Raw genomic sequence first — 23202 nt, 5'->3', positions numbered from 1 at the left:
ACTGTTTGGCCATCTCATCAGGAGCACCTTCAGAAATGAACTAACTCCAAACAAGTTTCCAACTCTGTGCCACTCTCGCAGATGTCAATCCTGGGAGAAAATTGTTGGCCTAGCTTTGATTATATGTCCCTGCTTCTTGGTTACAGCAACCCAAGTCACCCTGATGGAGAAAGGTCAAAGTCCTGAAGGAAATCAGAGTGATGTTATCAGTAGAGTGAATGGAGGCTGGACGGCCAAAAAGCAGAAAATGTCCACCATCAGCTTAATAACAGTGTTGATTGAGTGACAGTGGTCCGTTCCTTTGACTCTGAAGACATTTTGCATTAAAGATACCATAAGCAACTTCTTTAGGCCTTATCAGTGAACACCTCGGAGGGCATTAGTTCATCAGATTCTTTCCACCCATGGTAGTTAGAGTAAGACCTTACAGAAAGGAGATGCAGAGCTACATACTTGATGGGGGGAAGGCACTAGGAGAGATGAAAAAAGTCTCAGCTCTATCATCACTGGCTCACAGAAGCCTTCTCTGACCTTCCTGACTAGGTCACGCCTCCCTGCATTCTGCTCTCTTATAGCTCTTAGTATTCTTGGTGGCTCTTGATACTATGCAAGTTAAATTTATTAGCATTTTTGATTATTGATTATTTCCTCCACTAAGCTGTAAGCTCCACGAGGGCAGGGCCAATGTCTCTTTCTGCTCACCTCTATTTCTATGATCCATCCCAGAGCCTGGCACATTCTAGATGCTCAGTAAATACTTACTGACTGAATTAAATACATGAATAAATAAGGTGCTATAAAGGCCAGAGTGATCAGCTGCACAACTATCTAGGGAGGGTCATTCCCACCACAAATCAGGGGCAGGTTCCACTTTTCCCATCCTAGGCACATGGGGTGATGGGGGGGAGATTAAAAATAGTGACAGATTAGTTAATGCACCATCCATTAGGGGCTGGGCCACCCTAGGTTTTTTTTTGTTTTTTGTTTTTTTTCCCCAGAATCCACCCCTGGAGGGGAGAAGACCCATCAGGCAGTGGCAGAAGTAATCCACAGCTTCTGAGAGAGGAAATAAGATATTCTCACTCTGATCCTCCATTCACTGTCCTGATAACATCACCCTGACTTCCTTCCAGGCCATCCCTGCTGGGAGCATCCACCCAAGCAGGAGCACTGCTCCCCTGGATGCCATGATCCCCAAGTGGTCCATCTGCAGGTGCCTCCTGAGACAAGATACTAAGAAGCCCTCCTGTTTTTACAGCACTGTGGTCTACAAAGAGCTTTCGTAATTACTTCCTTTGATGCTCACCGTGACCAACCTGTAAGACAGGCAAGTGTCACTGGCACTATTTTACAGATGAAGAAATGGAGCCTCAGAGCCCTGCTCAAGGTTATTTAGGGAACTTCAAATATGGCATAAACTTCAAGGTTAGGGAATCGCCAATTGTCCACATCATCCATGTGTAGAGGGACTGTATTTTTAGCATAAATGTCTCAAGGCCTTTTTTTTTGAGCCCTAAAGATAGCTCTCCCCTTTTTGTCATTGAACAGAATGTTGCAACATGGAAAACAAAGGGATGCAGGAAAACAAGGTATTAACTTGGCTTTTATTCTAGTGAAATCATGTCAGTTCGCAGGTCAACTTGGATTGACTGAATATATTTGGATTTGTATGTGAGGAGATGGGAGAGCGGAGAGAAGGAGAGAAGTACTTTGATTTTACTGGAGGTTCAGTTAAAAATTTATTTTGTCTTTGAGTTTGGAATTGATAAATTCATTCCACTTTCTTCCCATTTTCACTCATGCTAGGTCAACTCAGAACTCTCTTATTCAGACTGTGGCTGTGGTCTCTCACTCTCATCTCAGCCCTAATGTCTAAGGCCCCAGAGGACAGATGGCTGGAGAAATCACCTATGACCTGACTGCTTCTCCTTGCGGGTCAGAGTTCTTAATGTGTCTTTGGAATTGGAATTTTATCCTCATGCTTCTAAAAAACAAAACAAACCACTCCCCGACAACTGTAAGTCAGGCTATAGAAGACCCACACTGACATTTAAAGGAGCTCCAGTGAGGCTTGACTAGGAGCCTCCCTCTCAAGTGAAACTGGATGTATTCTTCTTCTTCCTCAAATGTGGTCTGAGACTCCCAGAAGCCTTTCATCAGTGACCAAACCCCAAGAGCAGAGTCTGGTCCCTGGCACAGCAGCTAACACACGGGGCACTCACCATGTGCCCAGTGCAAGGCTAAGTGCTTTGCATGTGTTTTCTCACTCATCCTCATCACCCCTCTGAGGTAGCTAGTGACAAGGACCCTGCCTGTCCTTTGGATGAGGAGTCAGAGGCTCAGCAAGGGAAAGTAACTTGCCCAAAGCCATCCAGTTAGTAAGGGGACGAGCTGGATTTGGATCTAGACACACCCACTTTCAGCTGGAAGGGGAGAGAAAAGAAGAATGGAAACAACCATTCCCCAGTGAAATCTTGGATGGAAGAAAGGTGCCCTTCTCACACGCACTCCCTCCCAGGCTTTTCATATGAGCAAAAATAGAAATTTCTCTTGTGTTGGAGCTATTATAAAATTGGGAGGGGTGATCACAGAAGGTAGCATTAGCCCATTTCCTCCACACAGGTACTTAATCCAGCCCTGCAGACTCCTTTGAGAAGGCCAAGTCTAGGCTGATGCTAAAGGATAAGTAGTTGTCAAGTAGGCAAATATGAGGGGTGAAGGTCTTATCCCTAAGCTCTGTCTGGAAAGCTGGAGATGAAACCAGGGCTGGCCTAGTGGAGGTCTGAGATAGAAGCCTCCTAAGTGGGTTCCACCTGTCCACATCTCTCTCCTTCCAGGCCCTCGTGAGAAGAAGAGCCAGCTTCTACCATGGGGTGGATGAGCCAGGGACAGGGGTGGAAGGGCTGAACAATTGCAGGCGGGTGAGAGAACATGCAGAACAATGGTGCCTCCCCTCTGAGTATGTCTGCTGGTCTTCCAGTCACACTGTTTCCTGACTTCTTTTCTCCATAAGCATAATCTTTGCCTATCCATACATCACATTTAAACTTGTTGAGAGTGTTGGGAGAATCTATCAGGGGAGCCACACCGTCTGTTGCTCTGACCCTGTCCCTGGCAAGGCATCTGCCTTCAGTCCTGCATGAAGAATCTTTCTCCTGCCCCATGACTCTGCTCTGATTTCCAAGTAAATGCTCCCACAATGCGTATCACAGCTGCTCTGCCTTGAGTGAACTTGCCGGGGAGGATGGAGTGTTGCCAGTGCCTCCTTCTGGAGGGGTGTCTGTAAGGAGTGAGGTCTCTGAGTCCATCTTGGCAGGAGGGTAAAAGCCGCTTTCTCCTTCTGTTTTGCTGTCGTCACTTAGTCACACTTTCCCTTCATGCAAAGCTTCCCCCACTGTTGACAAAACATCCTGGTCCCCCAGTCCCCAGCCCATCACCCCTGCCCCTGAATAAACACCAGCTCATTTGTAAGAGGTTTTTAATTTCATCTTGGTATGCCATTAAGGAGTGGAATAGGATCTCTATTCATTTTCCCTCACAAAATATCTGCTACTTTTCTCCAACTGATCCTCACCACGGAAGCCTGCGGAGCCATATAGCATCTGCATGATTTTTACTCAACAGACTGGTTTGGGTTTCTGGGTGGTTTGCATAAATTATAAAAAAGAGCACAAAAATCATACAACATCAACTCTACCATAAGGGGGCGTGTTCCCTCTGGTCGTGCAGAGAATGATGGGGACAAGTAGCTGTGTCCAAAGCTCTGATGACTGGTGATATCTCTAGGAGTGAGGCCAAACCTGTCCCAGCCTCTCTTGGAGGAGTCCTCCGTCTTCCCCATCTGGTTTCTCAGGAGGCCTCCTATCACAGAAGTAGCCCATCTTAGCACCACAATTGGAGGACAGGGTGTGGAACTGTCCCTGTGTACAATGGCAGCTGGGTCTTCTGTGCTCAGCGGCCCGGAAAGTGAGCCGGAAGGAGGAGCCCTGGCTTTCCAACTGGACCCCCTCCGCCTCTGCAAACTCCAAGAGGTTGTTAGCAAACAGAGCGTCTGGAACATGAGTCAACAAAGTTCTTATGAAAAGAGCCAGACAGGACAGATAGTAACTATTTCAGGCTTTCTGGTCCACATACAGTCTGTTGCATATTCTTCTCCTCTGCTTTTTACAACCCTTTAAAAATGTAAAAAATCTTCTTAGGAGGCAGGCCATAAAACACAGGCCTGCAGGCTGTGGTTTGCCAGCCCCTGGTCTAGAACATGATGATGCCCTGTCCAACCCATCCATTACAGCCTCCTTCCCATCGAAGGCCTCTGGCATCTCCCCAAGCTGCCCTGAGCCAGTATCTGCAGCACAGGCTTTGCAGAAGGGACCGTGGCAGGCAGAGTTGCCCTCAGGTTCCTGCTCTGCAGCTCCAGGTATCCTCCTTTGCCAAGTGGCTGGTCTGGTTGTATTTTAAGCAAATATCAGATATTAGTCTCAGCCCTGCTCATGTGTCCTGGGGTTGAATGAAGCCTCAGCGTCCCCAGTGAGGTAGGTACATACTATCAGCCTCGTCTCACACTTGCAGATGGTGAAGTTCAAGAGCAGAATTGACTTTCCCAATGCTGCCCATCAGCCACATGTCTGAATTTCAAAGAAAGCCGAAGAATCTAGGCTTTAATTTTTCTAAGGACATGATCAGGGATTGTTCTGTCCCACCCAAGCCCAGTGATTCCACCTCAAACAGAGCAAGTCAAGAATCCACCAGTGAATACTGTCAGCCACACAGAGTTGCTCTCCAGACCTCAGTGACACTCTCTGAAAACAGAATTAACTCAAGCACTCAAAGCTACGGGGCCTCGGTGGAGCAGCGCTCTCTGCCCTGCCCACAAGTCTCTTCAAACTCAAAATAAAGTTTATAAAAGTAAATTATCTCATTTTATAACTTAAGTGCATCAAGCATTTCCTTAAATATAGTTCACACTGAAAATAAAGTTACTTTTGCTGTACAGTTGGTGTCTGTTATAATTAGGAATAAACTTTGATGATAAAGTATGAAAGGTTACAGACTCACGCACACATCTATCTACCTGTCTGTCTGTCTGTCTGTGGGTGTGTGGATGGGTAGACATATGCACCTCTTGAAAAGAGCTTCCCCAAAAATGGTGGGAAGTTGTTAGGGCTCTCTAGGTATCTAGTTTGCAAGAAAATGCCTATATTTAAAATCCCTGTCCTTAACGATAAACACATCTTCATACCTAACACTAAGACTCTTATTAGAAACATTAAACTATGCAATCCGTAATGTATTCAGTCTTTGGAAATGCCGAGCTACACCATATCATTATACAACAGCATCCCGGACACAACTCCCTCCCCAACCCACCTCTTCCCTGCCTCCCCATCCTAAAGCCAGCTGACCCCTCATGTAATGGGGTTGTTCCAGAATGGAAGCCTAGCCGGAGAACTCGAGGGGTGAACTCAAGAGGTGAAGTAAGAATTCTGCATGGAGTACAGGTGGTCAATGGGGTTTCCCACTCTGGACTGCAGGGGCCCGGCTTCTGAGGTTGCTAGGAAGCAGTCACCCAGGTTACTGAGAGAGGTGTCATCACTATCCAGGTCGTGGAAAAGGGGCTCAGCACCTGAAATGGAAAGGAAACACTGGCATGAGGGTCTGGAAGAAGGGACCCATTCAGTGCTGGGAAATTCAGTTGAATTCACCAGCATGGTCTGAGCACGTCCCCCAGGGGGCGCTTTCTACTGGGTGCTGGGGAGGGTGTGGGGGAGGGTAGAGCTACATAGAAGAGTAGGAGGGGGCATAATCCCTGTCCACAAAAGATCTCCTTAGGGGGGCTCACGTCTAAAGTGCAACAACTGAAAATAATATGAACTAGGATATAACAAAGTGCTAAATTGAGTGCAGCATAAGCAAATGTCAGAATGTCTAGACAGTGAGGGTGGGGAGTGGGCAAGACATAGCACCACAGGCTGAAGAGACAGGGGCAAGGGCTTCTGGAGGACTCTGGCCACAAAAATGGTTCTTGAAGGAGGGATGGTAAGAAAACAAACATCAGCTCTGAGAATGATGCACACGAAACCTCCGGTGGTAACACCAGTCCTTTCAGATAGCACAAGTATACTGAGTGCCGGCTGTTTTCCCAAATTTGTACTGCAAAGGAAAGGGAGGTTAGGTGCCCAGACTCAACTAATTTACATCTCTGACCAAAAAAAAAAAAAAAAACAGGAGGGCAAACTGAGCAACAGCTGGGGGACCACTGTGACCGGAACCTTGAGGATGTACATTTCACCTCTACTTCAAGTAAATAGGAAAGATGAAAACTGCAGTTTATAAAAATTGTCATGTGGCTTTAATTATTCATTTTACTGAAGGATTCATCACAGGAGTCCTTTATGTAACAAGACCCCTAGGATTCTGAAAATGTAAGAATTTGCAAAAAAACCCAAAAAGTCATTTGCCCTGTTTTTGCATAGTGGTGAAGACAGGTACAGACCTTATGTGAGTCTTCTAAGGGAGCAAAGAGGATGGCCGTCACTGGAGCGTATATATATATATATATATATATATATATATATATATATATATGTGTGTGTGTGTATGAATGAATGAGGTTGGTCAATGACGTTCCTGCAAATGGCTGGATCTTAATAAGTGTTTGCTGAATGCATCACATGGGAAGATAGGGCTGATTTTAACATTATAATTTTTTTTTAATGAAGGCAAAAAAGAAGTTGATAATCTGTGCACTGAGGTATATATCTCTGATACTAACGTTTTGAAGGCTTGCGGAATAAAATGTTATTTTTAGCTATCAGGGTTAACAATTGCAGATTTCACAGTACAGATGAATGTATTACATAGGCCACTTACCTTCTCTGTATAAAAATGCAGTGGCCTATGTTTGGCACTGAGATTGAACTTCAGCCTTCCACTCCAGAGCTTGCCCATCCCATCAGGGTGCCCAGGCCCCAACTTCTGTACCTCAGCTTAAGCAGCAAACTGGGAAAATGGGGGAGTCTCAGCTGTCCCCATTCCCTGCGTTTAAAGCAGCTCCGTTTTGGCTGGGGTGAGACTGGGAGGAGATACTTTTCACTTCACAAGTCAGTTTATGTTTCAGGAATTACATTAGAACACCTACTAGTATCCATAATAGGAGGGTCCATTTCAAACATCTGTTTTCTGTGCTTTTCAATATATTTTTTTCTTATGTGAGAGTTTGCATAATTAAGGCCTCTGCCTATATCACTGCTGATAATGCTTATGAACATGTAAGTGTGGTACCTGGCATGAAATGAAAGACTTGGGAAGTTCAATCCCAACAAACAGGTCTACAATGAAAACACAACCTCCTATTCAAACTAACAAATAAGAAGCTTTGGGGGAAAAAAAAAAGCAGCTTTGAATAGGAGCATAAATGGAAGCATGATTAATGTGTATGTGTGCTGGTCTTTCTTCTGGAGCCGTCAGTTAGGTGATTCTAGCAGTATTTTGTGGGCCACTTATTCTGCTCTGGAACTTTAATGAGCATCTAGGAACTGTGTAGAGGTGTCTGGGCGGGGATGAAAAACTCACGCAACCAAGTCGTGTGAGGTCTCTGCGCGGCTTGAGTCCCTCTTACCATAGGGGTGCATGTGGTCTCCAGGCATCTGGGGTGGGGTGAGACCCTGTCGGAAGGGATCTGAGCTGTAGACGCTCTGCTCGATGGCCAGGAGCTGCTGTGGGGTGGGCAGAGCAGTGTAGGGGTTCATGATCCCTTCCATCCCAGCGTTCCCGCCACCATTTGTCTGAGCTGTGGGACAAAGAAGAAGGCAGATCATTCTCCATGTGCAGCCCAGCATCACAGGCTGGGAGGGAGGGAGGACCACAGAACAAGCTCTGAACTTCACATGCCCCACTGGCTTGTGACCACACAAGTTGTGTGACCATGGCTACATCATTTTACTTCCTGGATCTTGGTTTCCTCATTTATAGAACGGAAGGGTTGAGGTGACATCAGTGGTTCCCAGTCTGTGCCCTACCAAGGGCCATCAGGGATTGCCTTGAAGGATAGGCATGGCGGGTGTTGTACTTGGAGAGCTTCCTTGAACTACATCATTAAAACAAAGGCGTTTGATGCTACACACAGGCTTGGCAGCCAATGGAGTGGATGCATCTAAAGATCCTTCCAGCATTATGCCACTAGGAGTCCGTCTATCAAGTGGGGTTCATGACACTGGCCCAGCGGACCTCGTGTAGCTGATACGAAGACTCCATGAAATCGTGTGTATGTGCTTTGGAATGACAACTCGCTACACTCGTGTACAGAATTTTATGAGAAAAGGAGGATTCCGTTCCTGCCTCCACATCCTGCTGTGGTTCTCTGAACACAGTTCCATTAACTCTCAGGGACTCAATCTGCCACCTTCTTAAGTCTACCCTAGGAGCTGCCCATAGAATTCTTCAAAGTTCCAAGCACTAGGAGTTTGTGTTCTCATAATGCCTTCATGAGTTCTCCTCCCTTTGAGTGTGTTGACCTATATGGAGTCAACTTACATGGCTCCTCCTAAAGCCCTCTCACATCTGTGACCCTCTCTGAGGTGCACAGCACTGTGCGATATAGGACTAGCAGGCCCCATTACCCTACCCTAGAAATGAAAGCCTGAGGTGCAAAGAGACAGAAAGACAGGTCCCAGATCTCCAAACAGCATTGGAAGGTGGAACTGGGGCAAATTCAGGTCTTCTGACCAGCTCGCGGCTCCACCCTGCCCCAGGGCCCGTGCCCTTGCTTCACTTCTCTCCCAGAGCATCTATCTTGCCATTAAGATTCTGTTTGGCCTAGAAGGGCAAAAGCAAAAAGAACCCTTGACTGCAAGAGTCAAATTCTCGTTGGAGCCTAGCCCAGGTATCAAGTACAAGGTAAGGTCCATGCAAGGACAAGGGGCTCTGTTTAGAGGCCAGACAACCAATGTCACATTCCACGGCCTTCCAAGTGTGGTCCAAGGCTGGCAGCAATGAGAGCTTGTTAAAAATGCAGACTCTCTGGGCCCACCAAGACCTTAAGAATCAGAATCTATACATTACCAAATACCAGGTGATTTAGGTGCATGTTAAAGGGTGAGAATCCCTGCTCTAGGTTACAAAGAGACCACTCAGGAAATTCTGCTGGACAGCTGAGATGGGGAGGGGGCAGTGCATATCCCTTTAAGAATGATTGTTCTAATATAGTTATTCTTGCTTTTTTTCTTTTCACTTCCTTGAAGGGTCCCACAACCTGTCCCTCTTCACACCCTCCCCAATCCCCACACCACCCCTATTGAAAACAACAACAGCAAATGAAGGTACATGGAGGTAAGGGTGAGTTAAGGCAGCGCGGCCGAGCGGAGCTCAGAATCAGAGAGTCAGGTTCCAGCCCCAGTTCCATCTCTTATTGATCTAGGACCGTGGTTGCCTGGAAGGAGGAGGGCCACGCAGGATGAGAAACTGGGCATGTCTTTGACTCTGTAGGTAGGCCTGACACAGGGCCCTGACACTGCAGCAGGGCCCGGACAAAGGGGCTTTGCATGAGGGTAGTGCCACCTCCAATCCGCAGTTCTGGGCCTGCAGAACCCTCTCACAGTTGTCATGGTTTGGTCCTCCCTGGAAGGTCCCATCTCCCAAGCAGGTGTGGACTGGGCTTCACGGAGCTCAGAAATGTCATTCCAAGGGCTGGGTGGTTGGAGGCCCCTGGCGGGAGAGGCCTGGCCGGCAGAGGCTCCAGCTTACCGGAACTCAGCCTCTGGGTGTTCTGTTGATCTTGTTGTTGCTGCTGCTGCCGCCGGGCCAGCTTCTTCATCTGATGAGGGGAGGACCACAGGATTAGAAGTCAGGGGGCCTGCAGCAGGTTCCTGCGGCTAGGCCAGGGGGAAATGGCTCGTGGGTAAAGCAGAGGGACCCCTTCCCCTGCTTTTACTCAGGAAAGGAGCCACACTTCAGGAACAGCGCCTTGAGCCCAATGCATGGCGGCTGAGGGCTTTTTACACCGCAGCCGTGGAAAGACAGCTGGCTGGGAAGCAACAGTGTGGCTGGTCTTAGCAGGAAGAGGGATTTCCTCTCAGTGCTTATGTTGTGACAGTTTTATGTGAGGGGATGTAGGGCCTTCAGCCCAGCTTAGATGTGCAGCAAGGGCCTGCTGACAGGGTATGATGTGGGATGAGGCTGGTCCCCCTAGTCCCCTATCTGCTGGCCCTTGTGGCAGAGACTCCTACCAGGAGATGCACACCTCTACGTAAGGAGCTTGACTCCCAAAGCACCTCGTTAACACACAAACTTCCCGGAAGGAACATTGTAACCCAATGTTTCTCAAAGTGTGTTCTGTGGAACATTAGGGTTCCATGAGACATTAACATACATTTTGAGTACAATTGCCCCATCTCTCCCCTTCTGCAGGGCTGCTATAGCTGAAATGACTGCTGAGCATAAAATTTTTGAATCACGAGAACTATTCTACCCAATGAGTTGAGGTTAGAAAACCTGCTGGCAAAAACAATGTCCTACTATTGTTTTAGGAAACCGGCCCCACAGAGACAGAAGCAAGAAGCAGATTACCTTAGCTCTCTGGTTCTGGAACCACACCTGAACGACACGGACGCTCAGCCCTGTCTCTGCAGCCAGAGTCTCCCTCACCTTGAAAAAATGGGACATTAGAAATATAGAAACATTGGCATCCTAGAGTAGAAGGCAGAACATTCCATACATGGTGCACGGGGAGGCCAACAGGCTGCATCTTACATAGGAGCTGGCGAGTGTTCAGTGTTCAGCAAAATCCCAAACACAAGAACATTGCTCTCCTTCAGGCGGAGAGAAGGTCCTTACCCAGGTAAATGAAGAGAAGAATAAGCATTCATTTTGATGTGCATTCCAAGAGGTGTTCCTGGGTTTCTCTTCCTCTGGAAATTAGGCCTTCAGGTGGTTCTTAGATATTAGCAAAATCTATTGTTGTGTTTTTAGCTGTATGCCAGGCATATGCATTAACCTACTTAAGGAGAACTGAGGGTGAAAATCACTTTGCAAAAACAACTGGTTCTCTCTTGCTCTCTTCTCCTGTCTAAATTCACTGACTTAAATTTTTGGTTTTGTTCCTCATAGCTTTAGGTCACTTTGGGTGTTTCATGAATATTCATATTCACTGTGAGCCCTGCCCAAAGGAAATAAGACAAGAGCCATCTGGGATCCAACAGAGCAAGAGAGACAGCGCTGATGCAGGCACATGCACTGGGACTGTGAAGAGACAGGACAATCAGGGTCCCTATTATGAAGAGTCGTGTTTCAACATCTGCCCTCTATACAGGCATTTGATGAGGGGCTGGCAAAGTGGCTAGAAGGGAAGGGGGAAGAAGCACAGATTTCCCAAGAGTGGTCCTGAGAGACACTGCCCCCTCTTGGCTAGATTCTGAGGAGGAGATGAGATGGTAGGAGCTCCTTGAATAAACACATAAGTAGAGCAAGCTGGAGGCCTTGGGAAGTGCTCATCTTTATCATGCCACTGGGGCTGAGGCTTAGGAGAAGCAGGATAATTAGAGAAGATTTTACAGGCACATCCTTCTGCAACGCCAACTGAAACAGCAGTATGCCCAGGGGCCCACGTCCACCTGCTGAAACCCTATCCAGCCTTCAGAGGCCCAGCTCAAAACCCACCTGTTCCACAAAGCCTTGCCTGATCCCCCAGACAGAGGCGACCTTTCTCTTCTGGCTGCTCCTGGCTGCCCCTCTGTTCTGGTCCTCAGAGCTTTCTCCCCAGTGTTCCAGTGCACACATCTCCTCCCCTCTGGTGGCCTAGACGCTGCCCAGGGACAAGCACTGGGCACAGGCCATACAGAGGCTGGGAGTTCAGTACATGTAGAACAAGTAAGCCAATGAGGAAGTGGGAACTGGTCCTTGTGCAGGTCTACCTTGGGGCTGGTTCAACTTTCTACCAGCTCTTCTCCCAGAGCTTAGAGGGCAGCAAGGGCAGGGAAAGGAAGTCTTCTGCAGGTGGGAGAACTTTTTTCAAAAGGCAGAAGTGGTGGGAGACTGTATTATTGTTCAGCAAATATCCATCCTTCCCGCCCCTCCTCCATGGAGGGGTGTATGCCTCCCCCTGTACTCACAGTGGCTTAGCCACATGACTTGCTTTGGCCCATGGAATGTAAGTGGATGTGAAGTGGGTGATATTCAAGGAGAGCCATTCAGTGGGACTGACCAGTGTGACTTGGCCTCTTGCTTTCTGCCGTCGTCATGAGACCCGTGTGCCCCAGGTGGCCACAGCCCTGGACTCTTTAATGAGAGACCGGTGGGGCAGGCCTGAACCTGAGCCCAGCTGGGTCACAGCCAACCCACAGCCCAGGGGCAGGAAATAAATGTTTGCTGGGAGCCGCTAAGATTTTGTTTGTTATTGCAGCAAAAGCCGATTCATACAGAGAGGGAGGCATGCTAAGGGATGGGATGCTAGGGATGGATGCTAAGAAATTGAAAATGTCTTTCTTCTATGAATTTCAATTCAATTTCAAGAAAGCTTGCTTTTCTTATTTTTATTGCATAAAAGACAGTACCCAGCATATGGCAGGGAGTCCATAAATGGTGGGTACTTAATAAGCGGACACAGCTATTTGTGGCAGAGACTACTAATTGTCTCCAATATCCATTCTCTCCTTCCTCCTCTTAGCAACGTTATCCCCAAGTTTTAGCAAGGCATATGGACACCCAGATAGACTCATATCCCAAGTCCCCTTGCAAGAGGTATAACCGCAGGATTAAACCCTAGCCAACACACATGAGTGAAAGTGATGCAAAAAATCCCAGGGTATGTCCCTAAAAGGGCAGCTGCTTGCCCTGACTTTCTCTTTCTCCACCATGGTGGTGGCTGGAAAAAATGGTGACACCTGGAGCAGCCCCTTGGACCCATGTGATGGATAACAGAGCTTCTCGGCCAGTCTTGGATTGCTCATCTCCGGACTGTGATGTGAGAGAGACATAAACTCCTATCTCATTAAGTCACTGTATTTTTTTTTTTTTTTACATAACTGTTCACAGCAGCCCTATCTGTAACAGCCCCAAGCTGGAAACAACTCACACGCCCATCAACAGGTGAATGGTCAAACAGCCCATGGTATATCCATGGAATACTATGCAACAACAAAAATGGATGAACCACAACATGGATGAATGCCAAAATCACCACCTCAAGCAGAATAAACTGGACCGAAAAAGAATACATGCTACAAGCCACTGTATTTTTACTCTGTTATAACATTTCGATCTATATACCAACTGGAACCTCTTATTGTTATTCTCCCCATTGCTCTCCATGAAATGAAAGGTATGAGCAAGTAGCCAGTTGGAGTGGGTATGCATACCGAAAAGCACAGGGAGATTCTACCATGACCCCGGCCACAGCTGCAGTGATCCCTGGAGTCTCCAACGGGGCTCAAGGCCACCTGCCCAGACTCTGTCTGAACAGCATCTCCCACCCTGACCCCCAGGTGCCCAGTGATGCCCCAGAGGAGTCCAGGGTGCACACAGAGAAGAGGGGCCTCGTCCCCTTTCCTTCCTTCTTCCCCACCCCCCCCCCACCATACCTTCCTGCACGGCTTGGAGGATACTTCAAACGAGGCCTTGAATGCTCTCCTCTGTTGGGTTGTCAAGATGGTTCTGGGACGTTTAGGGCGCTTATGGTCCTTGCCATCCTCAGCGGCTCCTTTCCCTGCCCCATGCGCTGACTTGCAAAGACTTTCTTCATCATCACTTTTGCCTGAAAGAAGCAGAAAACAACGTGTTGAGTCCCTTAAGGCAACTTCCTGGAGTTGTCTGTTATTCCATAACAAGACATTTGGGTCCACGTTCCAAGGATGACTTAAGACATGAATGCAACACCCTGTGGGATACTGATCCCAAAGCCCCCAGGAAGGGCTAAGGAAAAACTTCTAAAACATGGAGACAGGAACCAGGAAGTCCACCATCACAGCTCAGGACTTTCTCTCAGGAGGCTCTCCTAGCTCCACGTTTACTAGTTGTGTGACCTTGGGCAAGTGACAACTCTCTATGGCTCAATTTCCTTATCTGCAAAATTGAGACACAGGAGTACCTACTTCATTGGGGTTGCTGTGAGGATTAAATGAGTTTACCAAGAAGGCACTCAGAAGGCTGTTTAGCCTATAATAAATGCCCAGTAAGTGTTGGTGGTTAATATTTCTGAAATGTCATTTTTCAACTCTAGACCTGGATAAGTTATATATAACTTCCTAGATACTATGTCTGAAATTCTAGCCACTGCCAGGATGTAGAAAACAATACTGTTTAAGAGGCCACAGAAGACCAACATTAGACTACGTGCAGGTACAGATAACACAGGCAGTTAGTCAAAATTGCCTGTCTATAAAATAAATAACTCTCTATTAAAGTAACTGTATTTATCTATATTTACGTGAAATATTTTAACTCTATAAGCAGTGATCAATACAAGCAGTAACTTGAAGGAAATAAAGCCTTCAGTATATATGACATTCTTTCCCAGGCTACCTCTTGTATCCCACAGACTGCACACTCCTAAGAAGATGCTTCTAGGATCTGGGAAATACCCATGTGAGAGAGACTCCTTCCTACTTTCAGCATGAAAAGCCATAGGCAGTTGTGTGCCCACATTACCCTAATGAGACCCTCATTTCTCTTTGGGTCTTTACAGAGCTCAGCTGCCCTCTTTCCTCCAGTAGAAACCTTTGTCCCAAGAGCTTCCCCAGCTCCAGTCCCCTGATTCTGATCTCCTTCTGGCCACTTCAAGAAATCCAAGATGGGCTTCCCTGGTGGTGCAGTGGTTGAGAGTCTGCCTGCCACTGCAGGGGACACGGGTTCGTGCCCCGGTCCGGGAAGATCCCACATGCCGCGGAGGGGCTGGGCCTATGAGCCATGGCAGCTGGGCTTGCACATCCAGAGCCTGTGCTCCTCAACGGGAGAGGTCACAACAGTGAGAGGCCCGCGTACCACAAAAAAAAAAGAAATCCAAGATGAGGCGACCCACCGTGTGCGAGCTACACATCCTTGTTCTTCATCCCGCCCTCCTCTGGAAAGATGCTCTTTGCATATGATGTTTTAGTTTAGACTTTAGTTGAGTTCTAATTTTTGGCTCTGCCAGAGCCAAAAAACCTTATTTTATCTGAAAGAACAATGGCTAAGATTCTTTCCTCTATGAACTTTTAGGCATACGATTTGAACGTGAAGGAAGACGACCCTCTGAGTTCCTTGAGGGCACAAGCTTTGCAGTGTACTTGAACAGGGTCTGACGTAGGCAGACCTAGGTCTCCATTCAGCTCTATCCCTTGTTTTAAGTACAGTCCTGTGCAAGGGAAGTCCTGCACTGAGCCTGCACTGGAGACAAGAATACCCACCAGGGGGTAGCATAGGAGTAGTGCTGCTGTGTGCAAAGCAACTAACAGAGGCACAGAGAAGGCTCTTACTAGATGTTGTGGGAAGGATGTCTTTCCCCCTCTGCCTCACTCCCCTTGATAGTACAGACGAAAAAACCCACAAGATGAATGAAGAAGAGATTAAAGAAGAATCCTTATGACAAGGAGTGGCCACTCTGGCATCTTCAATTCTTAGGATGCTCTTTCCTTGATGGGAGCGGGGGGGGGGCATTCAGTAAGCTGGTCTCAGTCAGACCTCAGTATTGAAGGGTATTTAGGATCTTTCTAGAAGGAGGTTTTCAGAATGGCAAGGAAAAAATAAGCATGTAAGAACTAAAAGCCTTAGGGAACCAAGAAGTCCCCACAAGAGAAGAAAGGTAGAAAAAAGGAGGCCATTGACTATGCAGATTCATCCTTGCTGGGCCCTACCTCATGCTACTCAGAGACCACCCCACCCCACCCCCCCGAGCCCAGTCTTTAGTGACGTCAGTAATTCTCTCTGTTGGTGGATTCTTTGGGGTCAAAAGGATGCTCCTCTGGTACTGGTGATGCCTTCAGTAATATTTCTGAGGAAACGTGGTTGACACCCCATGCCAAGGATTGTGTAGATCTCCTGCAAGGCAGGTGATTATAAGGAACTGAGTCTAGAACAAATAAGTGAGAAGTCCAAAGCACAGAATTTACTTTAAAATGCAATTGTATCATCTTCAGAAACCACTTGTCTTATACCAGTTTTGTCCTTAAAATGGTATTTGCAAACATCTCACGGGGTCAGTCTGATTCTTTTACAGTCACATAGCTTGATGCAAAGGTATACTGATGACTAGGATGATGTAACTAATGAAAATGCAAAATCTAAAATAATGTGGATTCCATGATAATGGCTCATTTATGTTGACAACATTCAGGAAAGCAAGATGGCACAGTGTCCACAAGCATGGGCTCTGGAGCCATACTAACTCGGGTTTCAATTCTGGCCTTGCTGGTTATGATGTGTGATTCTGAACAAATCCCCAAGACTCAATTTCCTCATTGGAGAAAGTAACAGTGTTGTTGGAATTACATCAGATGATGTATGGAAAGGGTTTAGCACTGTCTAGAGTGTGATAGATGTTTAGTAAATCATCATCATCATCATCATTTCAAAAGAAGGGATCTTAATCTGAGACCCATGTTTTCTGTTATTAACAGTTGCACACTGATGGGAGTTGAAGTTAAGGTTTTACACTACAAGCGTTCATTCCTCTCTCTTTGCAGACACGACCCTAGCTCACACTAAGAGTTGGTTTTATAGAAAGTATGTGTGTGAGCGCTTGTGGGAAAGAAGCGGGGGGTGGTAGTCGGGGGGCTGGTTCCAGAAGGAAGATGTGATTGCTGAAGTTTGTTCAGAGCCCTAGAAGTGGATGGCTGAGGTCCCTGATGTCTTCATACTGTCTCTGGACTTACCCCTGCCTAAGACACATGCACATTCCCCAAGACCTGCTATCCCATCCTAGAACAGCAGAAAGGAGCAGTGGGGGAAAGAGCCGTCTCCTAGGGCAGCCCTTGGTGCCCATTTTTGGAGGATGTAAAGAGCATCACAGGCGACTGCTCATTCATTCTCTCTGCATCCCTGTGAGAAGAAAGAGACGAAAACATTTGTTTTCAGAAGAGGGAGGGGCAGAAGTGGGAGCAGAGGGAGGACGAGAATAAGATTTGTCTCTGGAGTGTTTCTATCGTTTTTTTGTGGTGCATTTTCTTCTTCTGATTCCTCCTTTTTTGCTGTTCAATATCTCTCTCTTCTGTCTGCTAAGGGCCCCATTTTGCCTTCCAAGAAGCAATAGATGCTCTAGACCAGGCATCTACAAACTATTTTTTGTAAAAGGCCAGAGAGTAAAATATTTTACTCTTTGCAGGCCTTATGGCCTCTATTGCAACCACCCAACTCTGCCACTGTAGTATGAAAGCAGCCGTAGACAGGACGAATAGGCATGGCTGGGCTCCAATAAAACTACATTTCAAAAGCAGGCACCAGACTGGGCTTCCCTGGTGGCGCAGTGGTTGAGAGTCCGCCTGCCGATCCAGGGAATACAGGTTCATGCCCCGGTCCGGGAAGATCCCACATGCCGCGGAGCGGCTAGTCCCGTGAGCCATATGGTCGCTGAGCCTGCACATCCGGAGCCTGTGCTCCGCAACGGGAGAGGCCACAACAGTGAGAGGCCCGTGTACCGCAAAAAAAAAAAAAAAAAAAAAGCAGGCACCAGACCAGATTTGGCCTGCATACCATAGTTTGCTGGCCCCTGCCCTAGACCTCTCCTGACCCGTTCTCCATCAAAACTTACATATCCTGTGTTCCAGGCTTTCACGCTCTGACTCTGGGGGCAGGAAGCACTCACTGCTCATGTGCTACACTGAGTCAGGGATTAGCAGGGTCTGAAGTGTCCTCTCCCACAGTCAATAACACATAGACATGGAATGCCTCCAACCAAACAGTCACCACTATGGAATTTCAGGTGTCCTGGCAAATCTGAGCAAGAGAAACTCTGAAGATAGAGGAATGGAGGGCCTTTGGGCATTTCCCAAAGTTCAGACAGATGTCACGACCCAGCTGCCAAGGGGAATACAGACCACCGCTAACCGTCACCCAGCTTCGGTCTGCCGGATTGTAAATATTACGAGCATAGCAGTGCCCTCTGACTCCCTCGGGGAACTTCCAGACTGCTCAGGGAGGCTCCCATCTCCTCGTTCGGCAGGGGCAGGGCTGCCTGACTCTGATGCCAACTTCTCTGTGAAAGCAGGCAGTGCCTGAAATATACACTTACTGATTTGTCCAAGAGAAAGGAAAGTTCTAAACGAGCCAGGAGATTTCTCCCAGGGCCAGCAGGAGTACTGGAGAGCAAGAGATGCAGAAAAAACTTCCAACAGCAGAGACATCACGGAAGCAGAAGGAGGGGCAGCCCCTCGGCATTGTCAGAGGCTCCCACACCCAGATGCAGGCCAGAGCGATCCCTCATAATTTAAGCTGACACCCCTCAGCGGAGATGAAAGGAACACCACTTGCTGTCTCCAGCAACAAATGTCAGCATCCCTGGAGGCCATTTAGACACAAACGCAGCATAAATCTGACTCCTAGAGGGAAAGTCCAGAGAGTAAGTCTCCACGCACAGCCTACCAGGGTGAAATGAATTTGCTTGGCACAAAGTTGGAACATGTTTCTCAGGGTCTTTCTTTCCCATCTCTTGTAAAAAAAAAAAAAAAAATCTGGAATGGCTTGGGGGCTGTTGCTTCCCCCTTGCCTGGTCCTCCCACTCATTTATGACATAAGCAATGGCAGATGAAAGACCCAGCCATGGTTTATGGCCCCGAGACAGGCTGTACTACCTGTGGGGCCTCACAGATTCATTTCAGGTTGTTGGAAAAATCCCAACAGCTCATAAACAGGGCAAGAGATATCAGAGCTTGGCCCAGGAGGCGACGGTGAAGGAGGAGGACCAGAGACCCTCATGCTAGGGAAGGGAGAGGCAGGAACAGGCCTCACATGCTTCCCACGTGATGGGCCTCATAAATGTCCTTCAGGCCGGGGGAGTAAGAGGAAGGGTCTGGGACTTGTGGTCGGTGGAGGGGGGAGGGAAAGAAGTAAGGGAGGAATTTATGTAGACAGAATATATAGGAAACTATTTCCGTCGCTGCCCTGCACTGAATGGATCAGAATTCCATTCTCCCGGAGCATAACTCTGGATGCAAGGCAGCGTTTCACATTCAAGAGGCAGTAGGTAAAGTTCTCTAGAATAGCAAAGTCCCTGCAGCTACTGTTTTCAAAATGCCTCACACAGAGTTCTTCAAGGAGGTCTCAACTCAGACCCAAATCAAGTTCCCGGAAAAGATTTGCCTTGCACCTTGCTCGCGTAATCATCTGCTCAGTAAGCATTTATCGTGGGCTCGTGTATCACGCACTGAACAAGGACAATTCTGGGCTACAGAGATGATTAAGACTTGCCCTCTGTTCTCACGGATCCCAGATTAATAGGGGAGAAAGATACAATGCCAAAATAATAGCTCTGCTTAGAGGACTTGGAGGAGGGGACTGGGAAGGTGACATAGTACAGGTGTCACTCGAGGTGAAGGTGAATGACAGACAATGAACAGAAGTTGCCAGGCAGGAAAGGACAGAGAGGGCGTTTTAGGTCCAGAGAGAACTTCTAACAGCATGGGAGCAAGACCTTGACCCGGGAAGTGAGGCTCATCCAATAGATGAGGTACATCCAATAGTACCTTGAATATCATCAGGTACTCAGCTCCCTGCACTGCATCACAAGGGGATGAGTGAAATCTGAGATGACCCCTTGCTCTCAAGGAACAGAAAACTGTGTTAGAGTTAGCACGTGTGAAACAATAAATATAAAATAGTATTTGGTTATGCTCTTTAGGCATGGTATATATAGACGGGGAAAGGGGGGAAGGGATAAATTAGGAGTTAGGGATTAGCAGATACGCACTACTATATATAAAAGAGATAAACAACAATGTCTTACTATATGGCACAAAGAACTATATATTCAATATCTTGTAATAACCTACAGTGGAAATGAATCTGTAGAAGTATATATATATACATATATATATATATATATGTATATATATATATAACTGAATCACTTTGCTATACACCTGAAACTAACACAACATTGTAAGTCAACTATACTTCAATTTAAAAATGTAGGCATATAGGAAAGAGAGGTGTCAAAGAGCAGCCAGAGGAGCTAGTAAAGGCAGGAGCCTAAATGCAAGAGAGGAGGGAGAAGTGGATCTGGAAAAGCAGAGGGGAGAGGGCAGAGGTTCTGAGAATGGTTCAGCCTTGAACTGGAGAAAAGGGGAGAGAATGGGCATGAGGGAGACCTCAAGGCCCTGGCAGAGGGTGCACTCCTGAGGGGAGAAGAAATGCAGGGTGGAGAGGCCACGTGGAGCTTACTCCAGGGGTCCTGATGTTCCAGAGCCAATGTTGTTGCAATGGTGGGACATGGCGGGAGTTCTGTGGCTGGAGCTACACAGGAAAATTGTGGACCCAGAGTGCAGGGCACCATGGACCAGGAAAGCACAGGCACCATCTGCTAGACTCCTGTGTCCATGTGTGGGTGACACCACCAGGCCACCAGGTCCACTTTGCAGACTGGGCTGAGGGAGTCTCTCAGGCCTCAGCACTAGACAAGGGCCCTGAAAAAGAAGAAGCAAATGCCCACATCCCAAGCACCAGTTGTGTGCCAGGCCCCATGTCCAGGGTAAACATTTCATCTCATCTCCATGGCAACACAGCATGGCAGGGAGTGGCGGAACTCCTCTCCTACCTGAGGAATAAACACAGTCTCAGAGAGTTTCAGGAACCTCCCCCAACACACAGGGCCTAGGTGGGAGGGCCAGGTTTCATGCAAAGCTTGTCTGCGTCCAAGCCCAGGCCTGAGACACTCCTACAGGGAGCAGAGAAACAGGCTTTTTAACCAGCAAATCAGGCATAAGCAAGTGACAGTCACCTGTGCACGTCCCAGCCCAAGAGTGGAGGCAATCTAGATGCTAGGTTGCCAAAGACCACGAAAAGATCACTCTTTATATCCAAAGAACATATGGAGTGGTGGAAAGTAACTTTAGCCATGAAATAGGAGACCTACACCCTAGTTCTAATTTTGCTACTAAGCTATATACCCCTAAATGAAATTCCTCACATTTCTGAGACTCAATTTCTTCATCTACAAGATGAAATAAAAAGCCCTTTCCCTTAGCTAATAGTTGACTGGGCTTCACCTTACAATTGCATTGTTTCATTGTTTCTATTTGAACAGTAGGGGGCAGGAAATGTGTTATTATCCAACGCCCCCCCCCTTTTTTTTTTTACTACAGATGAGAGATGAGTCAACCAGGCCCCAGGGAGGTGGGTGATATTTTGCCCAAGGGCACACAGATGAGATGCTCCATCTTCCACTCCCACTTCCCCTCTCCTGCCTAAGCTGCCTCTGGGGTTGTTGTGAAGATCCAAGGATACCTGTGACTTGCAGAACATCAGGTGAGGCCCAACTGCAGGCAGCATCCCTGTTATTAAAGAGTGAGGAAAGAAAAGGGAAAGCTTTCTGAGGGGTATGGACCGTCCACTCACACTCTTGAGCTCCTGCTGGAAAAGCCATTCTTTTCAGTCCAAAAGGGACAGAGCTTAGTTTAAATCCAGGTTCCCCCCACTCCTACCCACCCTCCCCAGGCACCCCCTGCCACTGCAACCCCACTCAGGGACAGAGACAATCCCCAATCACAGGGCACTAGGCATTTCAAGAGCAGGGCGGACAGAAGCCGAGCTGCTCTTCTGAGTCGGGCTGTGGGTAAAGGGTCCCAAGAAAGACACCTTTGTTCAGCGATGCCCACTGTGGATGGAGACTGCTGTGCCAGGCAGAGGGAGGGGAAGGCAGGTCAGAGCAAGGGCATCCAGCTCCGACATCCAGGCAGCCCCCCGAGGGGAGCTGGGTCTCCACTCTGGGAGTGCTGGCGCCTGCCACAGCCTGGACCCCTCTCCTTTTGCTTTTCTCGGCTGGCTGGTGCTCCTGAAAGGGAAACCTTGTGCCTGGGAGGTTTGTAGGGAAAAGAGACAGTATTGGTACTGACTGGTGGAATTACTGTGAATTTGCCTGTTTGGGGTCTTTTCGCATTCAAAAAGGATTTGTGCTGGCACCTACCCTGCCTCTCTCCCTCCCCCCTTCTACACAGACACACACACTCTGCATCTTTTCCTCTCTGAGTTTTTCCATCTCTTTCTCCTCCCCTTCTTAATGAAAACGTGGCCACATGCAGCCCAAACTGATAAGCAGAGGTGTAAATGCTCAAAGTACCTATGCATAGCTTTGTCATATACTGGAAATCCTGGTAATCGAGATATCAGAAGACACCTCTACACCTACATCACTGTATTCTAATCAAGCATGGATGCATATACTAAATAAAAACCATAACTTGTTCGTTTTGATTCGGACAGCCCCAGAGAAGGAGACCGGGAAGCTCATAACAAGATGAATCAGATGTTCGGGGCTCTGCTCTCAGGCTCAATAAAAGCTCATTAAGCCGCCAGCCCGATGGTTCACTAGGCATGGGTGTGACATGCATGACATTGTATTCGGTTCATATTAATGAGGTTGGAGTGTGTTTGCTCCAATTTAGGAACTGACTTAAGTGGATCAATACCATATCTCTTTGGAATAGTCCAACTTTGCTGCATTAATCACTAGTCTTCAGGAGGATAAAATTATCTGGGATGGGAGACAAAGGGTTAATTATCTTTCCAAAGTGAAAAAGACCCAAACGAACAATCTTCTAAGTCAGCAGCAGTCCCCAGCCTTTTTGGTATCAGGGACCAGTTTCATGGAAGACAACTTTTGCACGGACGGGAGTGGGGGGTGGGGGGGGTGGGGGGGTGGGAGTGGGGGGGCAGGATGGTTCAGGCGGTATGAGCGATGAGGAGTGGCAGATGGCTCCTTGCCCGCTCACCTCCTGCTGTGCAGCCTGGTTCCTAACAGGCCCAGGACCGGCCTGGGGCTTGGGGACCCCCTGCTCTAGGTTACTGCAGAGCTGGGGTGAACTGGTTCACACTCTAAATGTTATCACAGAAGTGAGTCCTCCCTGGACAAATTCACCTTGGACTTGACCACAGAGAGAATTTGCCCAGAGGACCACAGCTGATCTGAATGCCTGTCCCCTTGGTGGAGACGTCCTGGTTCTGCAGGCCCTCTGCTGGTTTGGAACGGCAGCCGAGGCCAATACCCAGCCAAGTCTGTGCCTTCAGACTCTAGACCATTCCACAAAC

The 23202-nt window shown here is 47.8% G+C and overlaps 1 protein-coding gene across 1 annotated transcript in view; it reads right to left on the bottom strand.

The window, feature by feature from the left end:
* Positions 1–5462: 5462 nt before the first annotated feature.
* LMX1A (LIM homeobox transcription factor 1 alpha) overlaps positions 5463–23202 on the bottom strand; it is a gene marked incomplete at both ends in the record, with an annotated part of 149564 nt that continues 131824 nt past the window's right edge. Inside the window, 5 exons of the mRNA XM_081226197.1 lie at positions 5463–5623; positions 7619–7789; positions 9742–9811; positions 10564–10641; positions 13572–13744. Coding sequence (XP_081082323.1) covers positions 5463–5623; positions 7619–7789; positions 9742–9811; positions 10564–10641; positions 13572–13744 — 653 coding nt within the window. The remainder of the gene's footprint in view (positions 5624–7618; positions 7790–9741; positions 9812–10563; positions 10642–13571; positions 13745–23202) is intronic.

This window comes from Mesoplodon bidens (assembly GCF_964165515.1).
Source record: "Mesoplodon bidens genome assembly, chromosome: 2".
Classification (NCBI taxonomy): domain Eukaryota; kingdom Metazoa; phylum Chordata; class Mammalia; order Artiodactyla; family Ziphiidae; genus Mesoplodon; species Mesoplodon bidens.
Note: the sequence above shows the minus strand (reverse complement) of the source record. Positions and strands in the feature narration are given on the sequence as shown.